This window comes from Nerophis ophidion, linkage group LG21 (assembly GCF_033978795.1).
Source record: "Nerophis ophidion isolate RoL-2023_Sa linkage group LG21, RoL_Noph_v1.0, whole genome shotgun sequence".
NCBI lineage: Eukaryota > Metazoa > Chordata > Actinopteri > Syngnathiformes > Syngnathidae > Nerophis > Nerophis ophidion.
Genome location: NC_084631.1, coordinates 33,085,833 through 33,103,332, shown reverse-complemented (window position 1 = coordinate 33,103,332; position 17,500 = coordinate 33,085,833). Strand labels below are relative to the sequence as shown.

Below are 17,500 nucleotides of genomic sequence, written 5' to 3'. Positions count from 1 at the left end.
ATCGCAATTTTACAAGAAAAGCTTAAAAAGTTGCCAATTTTATGTAAATAGTCGTAATTTTACTCGACAAAATGTTTGTATCACAGTTTTATAGGAAAACTTTAAAACATTTTGCCAATTTTATTATAATAATAATAATCGGAATTTTACTTTTACAAAAGTCATAATTTTACTAAAAAAAAAATTCGCCATTTTCCAAGAACAACAAACACGTTGGCAATATTGTGATCAAAGTTGGAATTTTACTCATTAGCAGTCGCAATTTTTCAAGAAAAGCCTAAAATGTTGGCTATTTTATGGAAATTGTAAACATTTTACTCTACAAAATTTGGGTACCACAATTTTATAGGAAAACTTTAACATTTTGGCAATATCATAATAATGATCGGAGTTTTACTTGGCAAAGTTATGCCAAAAGTCATAATTTTCTAAAAAAAAAAAAGCACTATTTTACAATAACGAAAACGTTGGCAATATTGTGATCAAAGTTGGAATTTTACTCACTCACAGTCGCAATTTCATAAGAAAAGTTTAAAAGGTTGGCAATTTTAAGGAAAGAGTCGTAATTTTACTCAAAAGGTGGGTATCACAATTTTTTAAGAAAACTTAAAATTTTTGGCAACATAATCTGAATTTTACTTGGCAAAATTATGACAAAAGTCATAATTTTACTCAAAGAATGTCACTAATTTAAAAGAACAAAAAAACATTGGCAATATTGTCATAAAAGCCAGAATTTTTTATGACAAAATTCACCATTTTCCATTAAAAAGTAATCATTTTACACAGAAAAGTTGTAATTTTACAAGAAAATATTGCAATATTACAGAAACAGAAAGAATAAGAGATTGTTCTCAATTTTATAAGAAAAAAACATTATTTTTAGTCTTTTTTGAGAAAAAGACTGCTTTTACTTAATTTTTTATAAGAAAAAAGTCAACACATTGTGACAAAAAGACTGCTTTTACTTAATTTTGTATCATTCAAATTTTTTTTCTGTAATTGTTTTTTAATCTATCTTTACTTCATTATTACAGTATGTCTCTATATACATATTCATTTTAATTGTTTTTATTCATTTTGGCCAAACGGGGGGTGCATTTCAATTTCTTACACACACTTGTTATTTCATATGTTAGCCAGAGGGAGGTGCACTTTTAAAACCGGCACAGTCAATTTGAAAAATTCCTCCTTTTTGGGACCACCTTGTTTTCATGGATTTCACCACCAGGGGTGCAAATGAGACATTCTCTGAACATTTTTTCCGTATTGTGACCATGATTTATGTCCTAACTTGTTCACACCTCCTCATATGGAAGCTACTTTTCCCTGTCGATGTCTCAAGAAGGGTAGAAACACAAAAACACACACAATAAATCTTTGTGGTCTGGGGGTGTTGCAGGAAACTTTTGTATTCTCAACTAAGCACTGCAGTCTTGTCAGTTGCTAAATACTATTTAGACTTTTTTTTAAACCTCAATAAATGTGTTTTAACGATTCCATCCTCCACAAAAGTAATTCAGTGCCTTTTCAGAATCGGTGTTCGTTGCAGTACTTAATTGACCTAATAAATGTCTGTTTGTTGATGATGTTTTAAAGTAGCAGCAGAGTGGAAAAGCAAGTTGACTTTATATGCTTATTTGTGTTTTATCGTGTCCATTAAAGCTTATCCAATTGTGTTTACAATCCGCAAAGTATGTGAAAACACCGTCTGAACATCACAAAATGCTGCAAATTCAGTCGGCCGTTTTGAATATTCCGCTCCAAACACCTCGGGCAATGTCCTTAGATCCCACATCACCGTAGTAACGCTTCTGCACTCTGACCATATTATTAGAGCAGTCACACTGGAAATAAGTAAACATGTGAAAGGGATGTGCTGTTTATTATTCACAATCCTCATGTAAGACAAGAATACATATGCTCGGCTTTTTTTATGCATTCTAAATGGTAAATAAATAGCTAAGAGTTGAGTCCACAGATAGAAGGTCCTCTCTTGCGGCCATTAAACTCTGAAAAATATCCAGAAATATATTTTTTTTTTAACCCTTCGTGAGGATTGCGATTGATTCTTCATCTAAACGAAATTATGTGAGTGCCCCGCTGGTCGACATTCCAGCGATGGTGGAAATATTACAGTAAGTGTGTCATGATCCATGTTTTTTGTTATGTTCTGTTATTTTTGGACTCCCTTAGTTCCTGTTTTGTGTACTTTTGGTTTCTGCGGATTCATTGGATTCACCTGCCTCTGGTTAGTGGTTGGCACGCTCACCTGCAGTCGACCACTAATCAGAGATTTATTTATTCACCTCTCTTGCCACACTCGTCCTGGCTTCTTTATTTGCGTCATGCTATCGCCAGGTAAGTTTCGCTTGTCTCCTAGCCTCTGCTAAGTTTAGCTTCAAATGCGATAGGCACGTGTTTTTTTTTGTCTTGTTTTCTGTCCTTGGCGGTGCTTTGATATTTTGGAGAATTGAATCATGTTCCTACCTGCGAGTCCTGTCCAGATTAGTCCGTGCTGCAATATGTAACCCCGTCGTGACAAAGTGTTAGTTTTATTGTAATTAGTTTGTAAGTTTAGCACCTTTTTGATTGATTGATTGGTTGAAACTTTTATGGAAGAGTATTACACGGTTACTCTGCCGAGCTCCAGACAGCACCGACACTTAACAAGAACACATCATTTGCAGACTATAATTACTGGTTTATCTTTCCTTGTGGGGACATTGTTGATTGTCATGTCATGTTCGGATGTACATTGTAGACGCCGTCTTTGCTCAACAGTAAGTCTTTGCTGTCGTCCAGCATTCTGTTTTTCTTTACATTGTAGCCAGTTCAGTTTTATTTTCTTTCTGTATAGCCTTTTCTTAGGGGTACACACCTTTTGTTTGTTTTTGGTTTAAGCATTAGACACACACTGCTGTTTCCGACAGCTACAAAGCTACCGTCTGCCCCCTACTGATATGGAAGAGTATTACATGGTTACTCTGCCGAGCTCGAGACAGCACCGACACTCAACAACAACACATCATTTGCAGACTATAGTTACTGGTTTATCCTTCCTCGTGGGGACATTGTTGATTGTCATGTCATGTTCGAATGTACATTGTGGACGCCGTCTTTGCTCCGCAGTAAGTCTTTGCTGTCTTCCAGCATTCTGTTTTTGTTTACTTTTTAGCCAGTTCAGTTTTAGTTTCCTTCTGCATAACCTTTTCTTACGGGCACCCACCTTTTGTTTATTTTTGGTTTAAGCATTAGACACACACTGCTGTTTCCGACATCTACAAAGCTACCGTCTGCCCCCTATTTTTATGGAAGAGTATTACAAGGTTACTCTGCCAAGCTCCAGACAGCACCGACACTCAACAACACATCATTTGCAGACTATAATTACTGGTTTATCCTTCTTCGTAGGGACATTGTTGATTGTCATGTCATGTTCGGACATACATTGTGGACGCTGTCTTTGCTTCACAGTAAGTCTTTGCTGTCGTCCAGCATTCTGTTTTTGTTTACTTTGTAGCCAGTTCAGTTTTAGTTTCCTTCTGCATAGCCTTTTCTTAGGGGCACCCACCTTTTGTTTATTTTTGGTTTAAGCATTAGACACACACTGCTGTTTCCGACAGCTACAAAGCTACCGTCTGCCCCCTACTGATATGGAAGAGTATTACACGGTTACTCTGCCGAGCTCCAGACAGCAACGACACTTAACAAGAACATATCATTTGCAGACTATAATTACTGGTTTATCCTTCCTTGTGGGAACATTGTTGATTGTCATGTCATGTTCGGACGTACATTGTAGACGCTATCTTTGCTCCACAGTAAGTCTTTGCTGTCGTCCAGCATTCTGTTTTTCTTGACTTTGTAGCCAGTTCAGTTTTATTTTCATTCGGCATAGCCTTTTCTTAGGGGTACTCACCTTTTGTTTATTTTTGGTTTAAGCATTAGACACACACTACTGTTTCCGACAGCTACAAAGCTACCGGCTGCCCCTTACTGATATGGAAGAGTATTACACGGTTACTCTGCCGAGCTCCAGACAGCACCGACACTTAATAAGAACACATCATTTGCAGACTATAATTACTGGTTTATCCTTCTTCGTAGGGACATTGTTGATTGTCATGTCATGTTCGGATATACATTGTGGACGCTGTCTTTGCTTCACAGTAAGTCTTTGCTGTCGTCCACCATTCTGTTTTTGTTTACTTTGTAGCCAGTTCAGTTTTAGTTTCCTTCTGCATAGCCTTTTCTTAGGGGCACCCACCTTTTGTTTATTTTTGGTTTAAGCATTAGACACACACTGCTGTTTCCGACAGCTACAAAGCTACCGTCTGCCCCCTACTGATATGGAAGAGTATTACATGGTTACTCTGCCGAGCTCCAGACAGCACCGACACTTAACAAGAACACATCATTTGCAGACTATAATTACCGGTTTATCCTTCCTTGTGGGAACATTGTTGATTGTCATGTCATGTTCGGACGTACATTGTAGACGCTATCTTTGCTCAACAGTAAGTCTTTGCTGTCGTCCAGCATCCTGTTTTTCTTGACTTTGTAGCCAGTTCAGTTTTAGTTCCCTTCTGCATAGCCTTTTCTTAGGGGCACCCACCTTTTGTTTATTTTTGGTTTAAGCATTAGACACACACTGCTGTTTCCGACAGCTACAAAGCTACCATCTGCCTCCGATTTATATGGAAGAGTATTACACGGTTACTCTGCCGAGTTCCAGACAGCACCGACACTCAACAACACATGATTTGCAGACTATAATTACTGGTTTATTCTTCTTCGTGGGGACATTGTTGATTGTCATGTCATGTTCAGATGTACATTGTGAACGCCGTCTTTGCTTCACAGTAAGTATTTGCTGTTGTCCGGCATTCTGTTTTTCATTACATTGTAGCCAGTTCAGTTTTATTTTCTTTCTGTATAGCCTTTTCTTAGGGGCGCTCATCTTTTATTTATTTTTGGTTTAAGCATTAGACACAATTTTACCTTCACACTGCTGTTTCTGACATCTACAAAGCTACCAGATGCCCCCTACTGATATGGAAGAGTATTACACGGTTACTCTGCCGAGCTCTAGACAGCACCGACTCTCAACAACACATCATTTGCTGACTATAATTACTGGTTTATCCTTCTTCGTGGTGACATTGTTGATTGTTATGTCATGTTTGGATGTACATTGTGAACGCCGTCTTGGCCCCGCAGTAAGTCTTTGCTCCGCAGTAAGTCTTTGCTGTCCTCCAGCATTCTGTTTTTCTTTACTTTGTAGCCAGTTCATCTTAGTTTTGTTCTGCATAGCCTTTTCTTAGAGGCACTCACTTTTTGTTTATTTTCGGTTGAAGCATTAGACACAATTCTACCTTCACACTGCTGTTTCCGACATCTACAAAGCTACCGCCTGCCCCCTACTGATATGGAAGAGTATTACACGGTTACTCTGCCGAGCTCAAGACAGCACCGACACTCAACAACAACAACACATCATTTGCAGACTATAATTACTGGTTTATCCTTCATCGTGGGGACATTGTTGATTGTCATGTCATGTTTGGATGTACATTGTGAACGCCGTCTTTGCTCCACAGTAAGTCTTTGCTGTCCTCCAGAATTCTGTTTTTCTTTACATTGTAGCCAGTTCAGTTTTATTTTCTTTCTGTATAGCCTTTTCTTAGGGGCGCTCATCTTTTGTTTATTTTTGGTTTAAGCATTAGACACAATTTTACCTTCACACTGCTGTTTCTGACATCTACAAAGCTACCAGCTGCCCCCTACTGATATGGAAGAGTATTACACGGTTACTCTGCCAAGCTCGAGACAGCACCGACAAAAAAAATATTTTTAACCCAAATAGGTGAAATTAGACAATTTCCCACGGCACACCAGACTGCATCTCGCGGCACAGTGGTTGAAAAACACTGCTCCACTCGACTCCTACTTTCATTGCAAATGGCGTTATCTTTATCGCGTCCCGTGACAGAATAACAGCACGATTGTGGAAGGCTTTAAAATAAAGCCAGTGTGCTTTATTTGACATTTATTGTAAACAAACATCCTGCCACATATTTCTCTCCTGTCCCGCTCGCAGGTCAGCAGCACGGTGTTCTTCAGCTGCAGGAAGGGCTACCTGCTGCAGGGCTCCGTCTCCCGGACTTGCCTGCCCAACCTCACTTGGAGCGGTTTTCAGCCCGAGTGCATCGGTGAGCTCCCACCAGGCTTGTATCGGGAGATGAAATGTGTTGTGCGCGCTCCCGTTTCTCTGATCCGCCTCGCCTCCTTCCAGCCTGTCACATGAAACCCCCACTCCTTTCTTCCTTTAATCTTTATCTCCATTTTTATTTCTGCAGCTCACCACTGCAGCCAGCCGGAGCTGCCGGCCCAGTCGGACGTGCGTGCTATTGAACTGCCATCCCTGGGCTACACACTGATCTACACCTGCCAGCCCGGGTTCTACTTGGCTGGAGGATCAGAGCACAGGACCTGCAAGTCCGACGGGAGCTGGACCGGGAAGCCGCCTCTCTGTGCAGGTAGAAACGCACCGTATTTCCAAAAGTATTTTGCCACCCATCCAAATGATGACAATCAGGTGTCCTAATCACCTGGTGTATCAAATCGAGCACTTAGGCATGGAGACTGTTTCTATAAACATTTGTGAAAGAATGGACCGCTGTCAGTGATTTCCAGCGTGGAACTGTCATAGGATTCCACCTGTGCAACAAATCAATCAATCAATCAATGTTTATTTATATAGCCCCAAATCACAAATGTCTCAAAGGACTGCACAAATCATTACGACTACAACATCCTCGGAAGAACCCACAAAAGGGCAAGGAAAACTCACACCCAGTGGGCAGGGAGAATTCACACCCAGTGGGATGCCAGTGACAATGCTGACTATGAGAAACCTTGGAGAGGACCTCAGATGTGGGCAACCCCGCCCCCCCTCTAGGGGACCGAAAGCAATGGATGTCGAGCGGGTCTAACATGATACTGTGAAAGTTCAATCCATAGTGGCTCCAACACAGCCGCGAGAGTTCAGTTCAAGCGGATCCAAGACAGCTGCGAGAGTCCCGTCCACAGGAGACCATCTTAAGCGGAGGCGGATCAGCAGCGTAGAGATGTCCCCAACCGATACAGGCGAGCGGTCCATCCTGGGTCCCGACGAGCGGTCCATCCCGGGTCTCGACTCTGGACAGCCAGTACTTCATCCATGGTCATCGGACCGGACCCCCTCCACAAGGGAGGGGGGGACATAGGAGAAAGAAAAGAAGTGGTAGATCAACTGGTCTAAAAAGGAGGTCTATTTAAAGGCTAGAGTATACAGATGAGTTTTAAGGTGAGACTTAAATGCTCCAGTCGTGAAATTTCCTCGCTCCTAAATATTCCAATGTCGACTTTATTATAGGAAAAGTGAGGAGTTTGGGAACAACAGCAACTCAGCCGCCAAGTGGTAGGCCACGTAAACTGACAGAGAGGGGTCAACGGATGCTGGAGTGCACAGTCAGTCGCTACAGAGCTGCAAACTTCATGTACCTTTCCAAATAGCCCACGTACAGTACGCAGAGAGCATCATGAAATGGCTTTCCATGGCCGAGCAGCTGAATCTAATTTAACAACAAATCCAATCGGGAAATTTCCTCGCTCCTAAATATTCCAAAGTTAGCTTTATTCTAAGAAAAGTCAAGAGTTTGGGAACAACAGCAACTCCGCCGCCAAGTGGTAGGCTGGGTAAACTGACAGAGAGAGGGGTCAACGCATAGTGCAAAGACTTTCTGTACAGTCAGTCGCTACAGAGCTCCAAACTTCATGCGAATTTCCAATTAGCCCACGCACAGTACGCATAGAGCTTCATGAAATGGGTTTCCATGGCCGAGTAGCTGCATCTAAGCCATACATCACCAAGTCCAATGCAAAGCATGGGATGCAGTGGTGTAAAGCACGTCGCCACTGGAGTCTGGAGCGCTGGAGATGCCTTCTCTGGACTGATAGGTCACAGTTTTCCATCTAACAATCCAATGGACCAGTCTGGATTTGGTCCCTCCAGGGACCTGTTCTCCTCCAGGACCAGGAGGCGTGTGGGTCGGAACACAGCTGACTCTTCTCACCCTGGACACAAATTATTCTCCCCTCTACCCTCTGGCAGGAGATTACGGTCCATCCAGACCCACACCTTGTGGACGGCCTTCCCAGAACTTTGAATGCATCTAAGGCAGAAAAAAAATCCAATCGTGAAATTTCCTCGCTCCTAAATATTCCAAAGTTACCTTTATTCTAAGAAAAGTGAAGAGTTTGGGAACAACAGTAACTCAGCCGCCAAGTGGTCGGCTGGGTAAACTGACAGAGGGAGGGGTCAACGCATAGTGCAAAGACTTTCTGCACAGTCAGTTGCTACAGAGCTGCAAACTTCAAGTGAACTTCCAATTAGCCCACGTCCAGTACGCAGAGAGCATCATGAAATGGCTTTCCATGGCCGATCAGCTGCATCTAAGCTTAACAACGAATCCAATCGTGAAATTTCCTCGCTCCTAAATATTCCAAAGTTACCTTTATTCTAAGAAATGTGAAGAGTTTGGGAACAACAGCAACTCAGCCGCCAAGTGGTCGGCTGGGTAAACTGACAGAGGGAGGGGTCAACGCATAGTGCAAAGACTTTCTGCACAGACAGTCGCTACAGAGCTGCAAACTTCATGTGACCTACACATAGAAGAAATCATCAACTTCAAGTGCCCTCTTTGGGGATTGTAATAGAAATCCATCTGGATTCATGAACTTAATTTTAAACATTTATTCACAAAAAAAGAAATCTTTAACATCAATATTTATGGAACATGTCCATAAAAAGTGTAGCTGTCAACACTGAATATTGAATTGTTGTATTATTTTTTCACAGTTTATGAACTTACATTCATATTTTGTTAAAGTATGATTTAATTAATGTATTTATAAAGTATTTATATATTATTATTAATTTTTTAGAACATTAATAATAAATCTCGCTTTTCCCTTGGCATACCTTCACGTACCCCCAGGGGTTCGCGCACCCCCAATAAGAGGACTACTGCTCTACAACATGTCATCGCGCACGCTTTTACATCACACAACCAAAGTGACGGCTCTGTAACATGTTGTGTGAGACTTGTGCAGAACAACGCACGTGACTGCAAGGCATACTTGGTCAACAGCCATACAGGTCACACTGAGGGTGGCCGTAAAAAACAACTTTAACACTGTTACAAATATGCGCCACACTTTGAACCAACACCAAACAAGAATGACAAACACATTTTGGGAGAACATCCGCACCCTAACACAACTTAAACACAAGAGAACAGATACCCAGAACACCTTGCGGCCCTAACTCTCCCGGGCTACTATACACTGCCCAAGTAGGGAGGGTGGGGGCGTGTTTATTGTAGCCCAGAAAAGTTAGGGCTGCATGGGATTCTGGGTATTTGTTCTGTTGTGTTTATGTTGTATTACGGTGCGGATGTTCTCCTGAAATGCGTTTGTCATTCTTGTTTGGTGTGGGTTCACAGTCTGGCACATATTTGTAACAGTGTTAAAGTTGTTTATACGGCCACCCTCAGTGTGACCTGTATGGCCGTTGATCAAATATGTCTTGCTACAGCACAGCTAAATGCAACATATACCGGTAACTGGGCTTGCACGCTCTCTATACAGGACGTAGAGGGCGCTAAAGGCAGTACCATCATGGCACCCCCTGAATGTTGTTGATTGGGTAAAATTCGACAGGGAATTCGAGAGAATGGATGCCCTGAAATTCGGGATAATTGGGAACGTTGGAAAGTAATTGGCCCGCGGGCCGCATGTTTGAGACCCCTGATCTAAGCCAAAACAACAAATCCAATTGAGAAATTTCCTCGCTCCTAAATATTCCAAAGTCAACTTTATTCTAAGAAAAGTGAAGTGAATTATAGTTATATAGCGATTTTCTCTTAACTCGAAGCGCTCTACATAGTGAAACCCAAGATCTAAGTTACATTTAAACCAGTGTGGGTGGGACTTGGAGCAGGTGGGTAAAGTTTTTTGCCCCAAGGACACAACGGCAGTGACTAGGATGGCAGAAGTGGGGATCGAACCTGGAACCGTCAACTTGATGGCACAGCCACTCTATCAACCGAGCTACACATTGATAGGGCATAAAATGACCTAATGCCAGTACCAAACTGGGTACCCATCCCTGCTTTGTGCTGCAACTGGTCTTCACACACGTCAACCTTGCATACTTCCCAAAAAAATCGGTCCGTACCACCAAGTGTCAGCAATTTTTTTCGTCCGTGTAAACTCGAGGCAAACACTTAGCGAGTCCATTTGTCTGCTGGAACTTGTTAACGCGGCCCCGTCGTTGATCCTCCTGCTTAGCCAATCAATGGAAACGCAAGCGCGGTTCTAATCAGGTTTTGTCCTCTCGCTAATGTTGCAGAGGCTGCTTGTGTGGAGTGTAATTGTGTGATGGATGGACCGTACTACACTGGCATGTGTCGGACTGGAAGCAGCTGTTAACGGAGGTATTCATCAGCATTACGCTGTGTTTGGCCCGCTTCCACACGAACAGTGCAGGAAACACTGTGCATTGTCAAAAACTGGATTTTGTCTTGTGAAGACCTTTGCTTAATGAACTAATGGAAGAATCTCAGTCTCCGTTCTAATTCACCCCAAAGGTGTTCTTTCGGGTTCAGGTCAGGACTTTATGGGCCTTACTTTGGGCACCTGTTCACAGTCATGTTGGAAGAGGAAGGGGCCCGCTCCAAACTGGTCCCACAAGGTTGAGAGCATGGAATTGTCCAAATTGTTTTGGTATCCTGAAGCATTCAAAGTTCTGGGAAGGCTGTCCACAAGGTTGCTGAGTGTGTTTATCGGAATTTTCCAAAAGCGCATTGGTGAGGTCACACACTGATGTTGGTTGAGAAGGCCTGGCTCTCAGTCTCCCTTCTAATTCATCCCAAATGTGTTCTATCGAGTTCAGGTCAGGACTCTGTGCAGGCCAGTCAAGTTCATCCACACCAGACGGTGTCTTCCGTGTCTTTATGGACCTTACTTTGGGCACCTGTTCACTGTCATGTTGGAAGAGGAAGGGGCTCGCTCCAAACTGTTCCCACAAGGTTGGGAGCATTGAATTGTCCAAATTGTTTTGGTATCCTGTAGCATTCAAAGTTCTGGGAAGGCCGTCCACAAGGTGTGGGTCTGGATGGACCGTAGTCTCCTGCCAGAGGGTTGAGGGGAGAATAATTTGTGTCCAGGGTGAGAAGAGTCAGCTGTGTTCCGACCCACACGCCTCCTGGTCCTGGAGGAGAACAGGTCCCTGGAGGGACCAAACCCAGACTGGTCCATTGGATTGTTAGATGGAAAAGTGTGACCTATCAGTCCAGAGAAGGCGTCTCCAGTGCTCCAGACTCCAGTGGCGACGTGCTTTACACCACTGCATCCCATGCTTTGCATTGGACTTGGTGATGTATGGCTTAGATGCAGCTACTCGGCCATGGAAACCCATTCTATGAAGCTCTCTGTGTACTGTACGTGGGCTAATTAGAAGTTCACATGAAGTTTGGAGCTTTGCAGCAACTGACTGCAGAAAGTCTTTGCACTATGCGGTGACCCCTCTCTCTCAGTTTACCTGGCCTACAACTTGGTGGCTGAGTTGCTGTTGTTCCCAAATTCTTCACTTTTCTTATAATAAAGTTGACTTTGAAATATTTAGGAGCGAGGAAATTTCACGACTGGATTTGGCATCCTATGACAGTTCCACGCTGGAAATCACAGAGAGCGGCCCGTTCTTTCACAAATGTGGAGTGCTTGATTTGATACACCGGGTGACTAGGGCACCTGATTCTCATCATTTGGATGGACGGCCGAATACTTTTATCATTTGTTTTCAAAACGCTTACAAAAAGGTGGGACCCCAAACATTTACCGTGGGACCCCATTTAGAAAAATTCCTCGCACCAACACTGATGGAGTATTGGTGCGTGCAGCAGGTGGCTGTGGCCTGCGGGCCGGTTCCAATACTAATCAAATATCATCCTGGGGACCATAGATCATTCATTCACGGGCCTTGACTTTGACACCCCTGGCATCCAAAGTCTCCTATATAATATAGTACAGTACAGTACTTGCAAATGAGACCAATATGTGAAAGAAAACCATATAACTGTACAGCACAGCTCACTCTTAAATGCCCGTTTGTATTCTTTTTCAACTATTAACGTTCATTGACACATTTGAACCCGCACAAGAGTATCCCAAATTGGTTCTTGGTACCGCCTTGATGGAAAAGTGAAAGGTAGCCAGGAAAGTGGTGGTGTGCCATTAGAAAGTGGTAATGCAGTTTAAAGAGCACCTCCGGGCGCAGTGACGGACAGGCAGCTCAAATACTGGCAGCTAATAAAGAAGAGCGAGGGAAGTTTGCTCTTCTTTTTCCTCGCGTTCACCTGAACCAACGTTATTGCTCATAAACTACCTCCCACACTTCCTGACTATATTATAAACCCCACTACCGTGCGTCGGTAAGGTGGGCGGGGTTGGGGGCACGGGGGTGTGAAGTATATTCAGGAATTGTCATGGATGCAAAGGATTCTGGGTTTTGTCGTCTTGCGTTTATGTTGTGTTACTGTGAGGATGTTCTCCCGAAATGTGTTTGTCATTCTTGTTTGGTGTGGCCTCACAGTGTGGCGCATATTAGTAAGAGAATTGCTTATATCACAACCATTAGTGTACTCTGTATCACCCAGTATGCCCTTCAACCTTGTATGTGTGTTTGTGTGCATGTTGCTGGACTGGCAAACGGTTCGTACATGTTGTTGAAGTTGTCAAACGCAATGGCTTCACAGCACGCCCTTATTTCCGTTATCTGAATGATCACCATCGGATATTCGCGAGAATTTTAGCGGCTCCAATTGCCTTCTTTACTTTGTGACACGGGTCAAACTAGCTCTTTTAGTGGTGAAGGTCGCCGACTCCGGATATATAACAACGGGCGGGTGGCGGGCGGTTGCGGTTCTGATAAAATGTTGGTTCTGGTGGATGGCGGGTGGATGACGACTTTAGTGATGCGGTTGCGGATGATATAATTGCCTATCCGCGCATCTCTAGTATGCACACACCAACCCCATGTTTGCCAGCTACTACACCTGTCTTGGTATGCACACACACCCCTTGTTTGCCAGCTCCTACACCTGTCTTGGTATGCACACATGGATGCAAAGAATTCTGGGTATTTGTCGTGTTGCGTTTATGTTGCGTTACTGTGAGGATGTTCTCCCGAAATGTGTTTGTCATTCTTGTTTGGTGTGGCTTCACAGTGTGGTGCAGATTAGTGATTCTGTTAAAATTGTTTATATCACAACCATTAGTGTACTCTGTATCACCCAGTATGCCCTTCAATCTTGTATGTGTGTTTGTGTAAGCTCCATACTGCATGTTGCTGGACTGACAAACGGTTCATACATGTTGTTGAAGTTGTCAAAGGCAATGGCTTCACAGCACGCCCTTATTCCCGTTATCTGAATGATCACCATCGGATATTCGCGAGAACGTTAGCGGCTCCAATTGCCTTCTTTACTTTGTGACACGGGTCAAACTAGCTCTTTTAGTGGTGAAGGTCGCCGACTCCGGATATATAATAACGCGCGGGTGGCAGGCGGTTGCGGTGATGATAAAATGTTTGTTCGGGTGGATTGGCGGGTGGATGACGACTTTAGTGATGCGGTTGCGGATGATATAATTGCCTATCCACGCATCTCTAGTATGCACACACCAACCCCATGTTTGCCAGCTCCTACACCTGTCTTGGTATGCACACACACCCCAAGTTTACTTCTCCTGCGCGACTTTATTGAAGTTTGTCTCTCAAAACCGTGCGTCTGACTCACGGTCCTGAAGGGACTTTAACGCCCGGTCCAAGTTACAGGCCCGTGTTCTGAGGGACCCCAGGTGTGCACTAACGGGCTCCTCCTTGAGCTTGTGTGTTCAAAGTCAAGATGAACCTGCCACAGAAACGACTTCTTTGCTTGATATTGTGTCGTTTTGCGCTCCCCAGCCGATAACCGTCCGAGTGGTAAGAGCCCGGTGGGAACCGTGCAAGAACCTCCTTCCAAATTACCAGGTAAGGCAGTTTTTTTGTTTGTTTGTTTGTTTTTTCTGGCATGTAAGATACGTTTTTCCAATTGTTGTGTCTAGCGAGCATCTTTGCTGACTGTGCATTTTGCATTGGCTGTTATAACCCCATATATGATTACACTAAGGGCCTGGTCTACTAAGATCCAAATAACTGTTTCTACTTGTAGTGGGCATGGTTCTGGTGGTCTAGACTGCTTGTACAATTGATAACCACAAAAAACCTTATTCTAAATGAGGATTTTGCGTGTTTCCCAGCTGTCACCATGGAAACACTCATTTCCCTGCATGTGGTTCAAGCTGTGGTGTTTTACCATGAATTGATTTACGTGGACCCCAACTTAAACAAGTTGAAAAACTAATTCCGGTGTTACCATTTGCTGGTCAATTGTACGGACTATGTACTGTACTGTGCAATCTACTAATAAAAGTTTCAATCAATCAATCAATTGTTACACAAATACAGTAGTTAAGGTTTTATTTTTGCCTCATCTTACCCTTCAAGTGTGACGAATGCTGTACCGACCTGGTAAGACCTGATATATCCGAAAATAGATGATACAGTATTATCTCGTCTGTGAGCTATCAATCACTCCATCCATTTCCTACCGCTTGTCCCTTTTTATAATAATAATAAAGTTTGAAGTATGAGCAATAATCATATGGGCTGAATGCATTGCAAGGGCCCATTCACTGATGCTTAGCAGAATATAAATGGGTGCTTGAATTGCAGCAGGCCCATAATAATGGTTTGCAGTATAAACAATAATGATATGGGCTGCTTGCATTGCAAGCGCGCCCCTTCACTGCTGTAGCAGCGAATGAGCCCTGGCATTTCAGCAGGCCCATGATAATAATAAAGTTTGAAGTATGTGCAGTAATAATATGGGCTGCTTGCATTGCAAGTGCCCATAAGCAGTGTGTGAATAGGCGATTGCATTTGAGCAGGCCCATAATATTATAGTTTGCAGTATGAGCAATAATAATATGGGCTGCTTGTATTGCAAGCGCACAATCACTGCTGTAGCAACGAATGGGCGCTGACATTGCAGCAGGCCCATAATAATCATAAAGTTTAAAGTATGCGCAATAAAGATATGGGCTGCTTGCATTGCAGCAGGCCCATAATAATAATAAAGTTTGAAGTATAAGCAATAATAATATGGGCTGCTTGCATTGCAAGTGCCCATAAGCAGCAGCATATGAATAGGCGATTGCATTTCAGAAGGCCCATAATATTATAGTTTGCAGTATGAGCAATAATAATATGGGCGCTGGCATTGCAGCAGGCCCATAATAATAAAGTTTGCAGTATGAGTGATAATAATATGGGCTGCTTGTATTGCAAGTGCACAATCACTGCTGTAGCAGCGAATGGGCGCTGCATTTCCAACAGGCCCATATTAATAATAAAGTTTGAAGTATGAACAATAATAATATGGGTTGCATGAATTGCAAGTGCCTATTCACTGCTTCTGAGCATCATGTGAATGGGCACTTGCATTGCAGCAGGCCCATAATAATATTAAAGTTTGCAGTATAAGCAATAATTATAAGGGCTGCTTGCATTGCAAGTGACCATTCAATGCTGCTTGCATTCACTGCTGCTTAGCAGCATGTGAATGGACGCGTGCATTTCAGCAGGCCCATAATAATAAAGTTTGCAGTATGAGCAATGGGGCTGCTTGCATTGCAAGCGCCCATTCACTGCTGCTTAGCAGCATGTGAATAATAATAAATTTGACATATGCACAATAATAATATGGGCTGCTAGCATTGCAAGCGCACATCCACTGTTGTAGCAGAGAATGGGCGCTGACATTGGAGCTGGCCCATAGTAATAATAACGTTTGAAGTATGCACAATAATAATAAGGGCTGCTTGCATTGCAAGCGCACCTTCACTGGTGTAGCAGCGAATGGGCGCTGACATTGCAGCAGGCCCATAATAATAATACAGTTTGAAGTATGCGCAATAATAATATGGGCTGCTTGCATTGCAAGTGCCGATTTTACTGCTGCTTAGCAGTGAATGGGCGCTGGCATTGCAGCAGGCCCTTAATAATAATACAGTTTGACGTATGAGCAATAATAATATGGGCTGCTTGCATTGCAAGCGCCAATTCACTGCTGCTTAGCAGCATGTGAATGTGCGCTGGCATTGCAGCAGGCCCATAATAATAAAGTTTGCAGTATGAGTGATAATAATACGGGCTACTCACATTGCAAGCGCCCATTCATTGCTGCTTAGCAGCATGTGAATGTGTGCTTGAATTGCAGCAGACCCATAATAATAATGAAGTTTGCAGTATGAGCAATGATAATATGGGCTGCTTCATTGCAGCAGGCCCATAATAATAATACATTTTGAAGTATGAGCAATAATAATATGGGCTGCCTGCATTGCAGCAGGCCCATAATAATAATACAAGTTGAAGTATGTGCAATAATAAAATGGGTTGGTTGCATTGCCCATTCACTGCTGCTTAGCAGCATGTGAATGGGCGTTGGCATTGCAGCAGGCCCATAATAATAGTTTGCAGTATGAGCAATAATAGTATGGGCTGCTTGCATTGCAGCAGGCCCATAATAATAATATATTTTGAAGTATGAGCAATAATAATATGGGTTGGTTGCATTGCAAGTGCCTATTCACTACTTCTGAGCATCATGTGAATGGGCACTTGCATTGCAGCAGGCCCATAATAATATTAAAGTTTGCAGTATAAGCAATAATTATAAGGGCTGCTTGCATTGCAAGTGACCATTCAATGCTGCTTGCATTCACTGCTGCTTAGCAGCATGTGAATGGACGCGTGCATTTCAGCAGGCCCATAATAATAAAGTTTGCAGTATGAGCAATGGGGCTGCTTGCATTGCAAGCGCCCATTCACTGCTGCTTAGCAGCATGTGAATAATAATAAATTTGACATATGCACAATAATAATATGGGCTGCTAGCATTGCAAGCGCACATCCACTGTTGTAGCAGAGAATGGGCGCTGACATTGGAGCTGGCCCATAGTAATAATAACGTTTGAAGTATGCACAATAATAATAAGGGCTGCTTGCATTGCAAGCGCACCTTCACTGGTGTAGCAGCGAATGGGCGCTGACATTGCAGCAGGCCCATAATAATAATACAGTTTGAAGTATGCGCAATAATAATATGGGCTGCTTGCATTGCAAGTGCCGATTTTACTGCTGCTTAGCAGTGAATGGGCGCTGGCATTGCAGCAGGCCCTTAATAATAATACAGTTTGACGTATGAGCAATAATAATATGGGCTGCTTGCATTGCAAGCGCCAATTCACTGCTGCTTAGCAGCATGTGAATGTGCGCTGGCATTGCAGC

General features: G+C 43.0%; 1 protein-coding gene across 1 annotated transcript in view; it reads left to right on the top strand.

The window, feature by feature from the left end:
* Positions 1–17,500, top strand: part of csmd2 (CUB and Sushi multiple domains 2) — an 819,059-nt gene that overhangs the window by 752,354 nt on the left and 49,205 nt on the right. Inside the window, exons 64-66 of the mRNA XM_061882497.1 lie at positions 6,104–6,215; positions 6,363–6,542; positions 14,072–14,137. Coding sequence (XP_061738481.1) covers positions 6,104–6,215; positions 6,363–6,542; positions 14,072–14,137 — 358 coding nt within the window. The remainder of the gene's footprint in view (positions 1–6,103; positions 6,216–6,362; positions 6,543–14,071; positions 14,138–17,500) is intronic.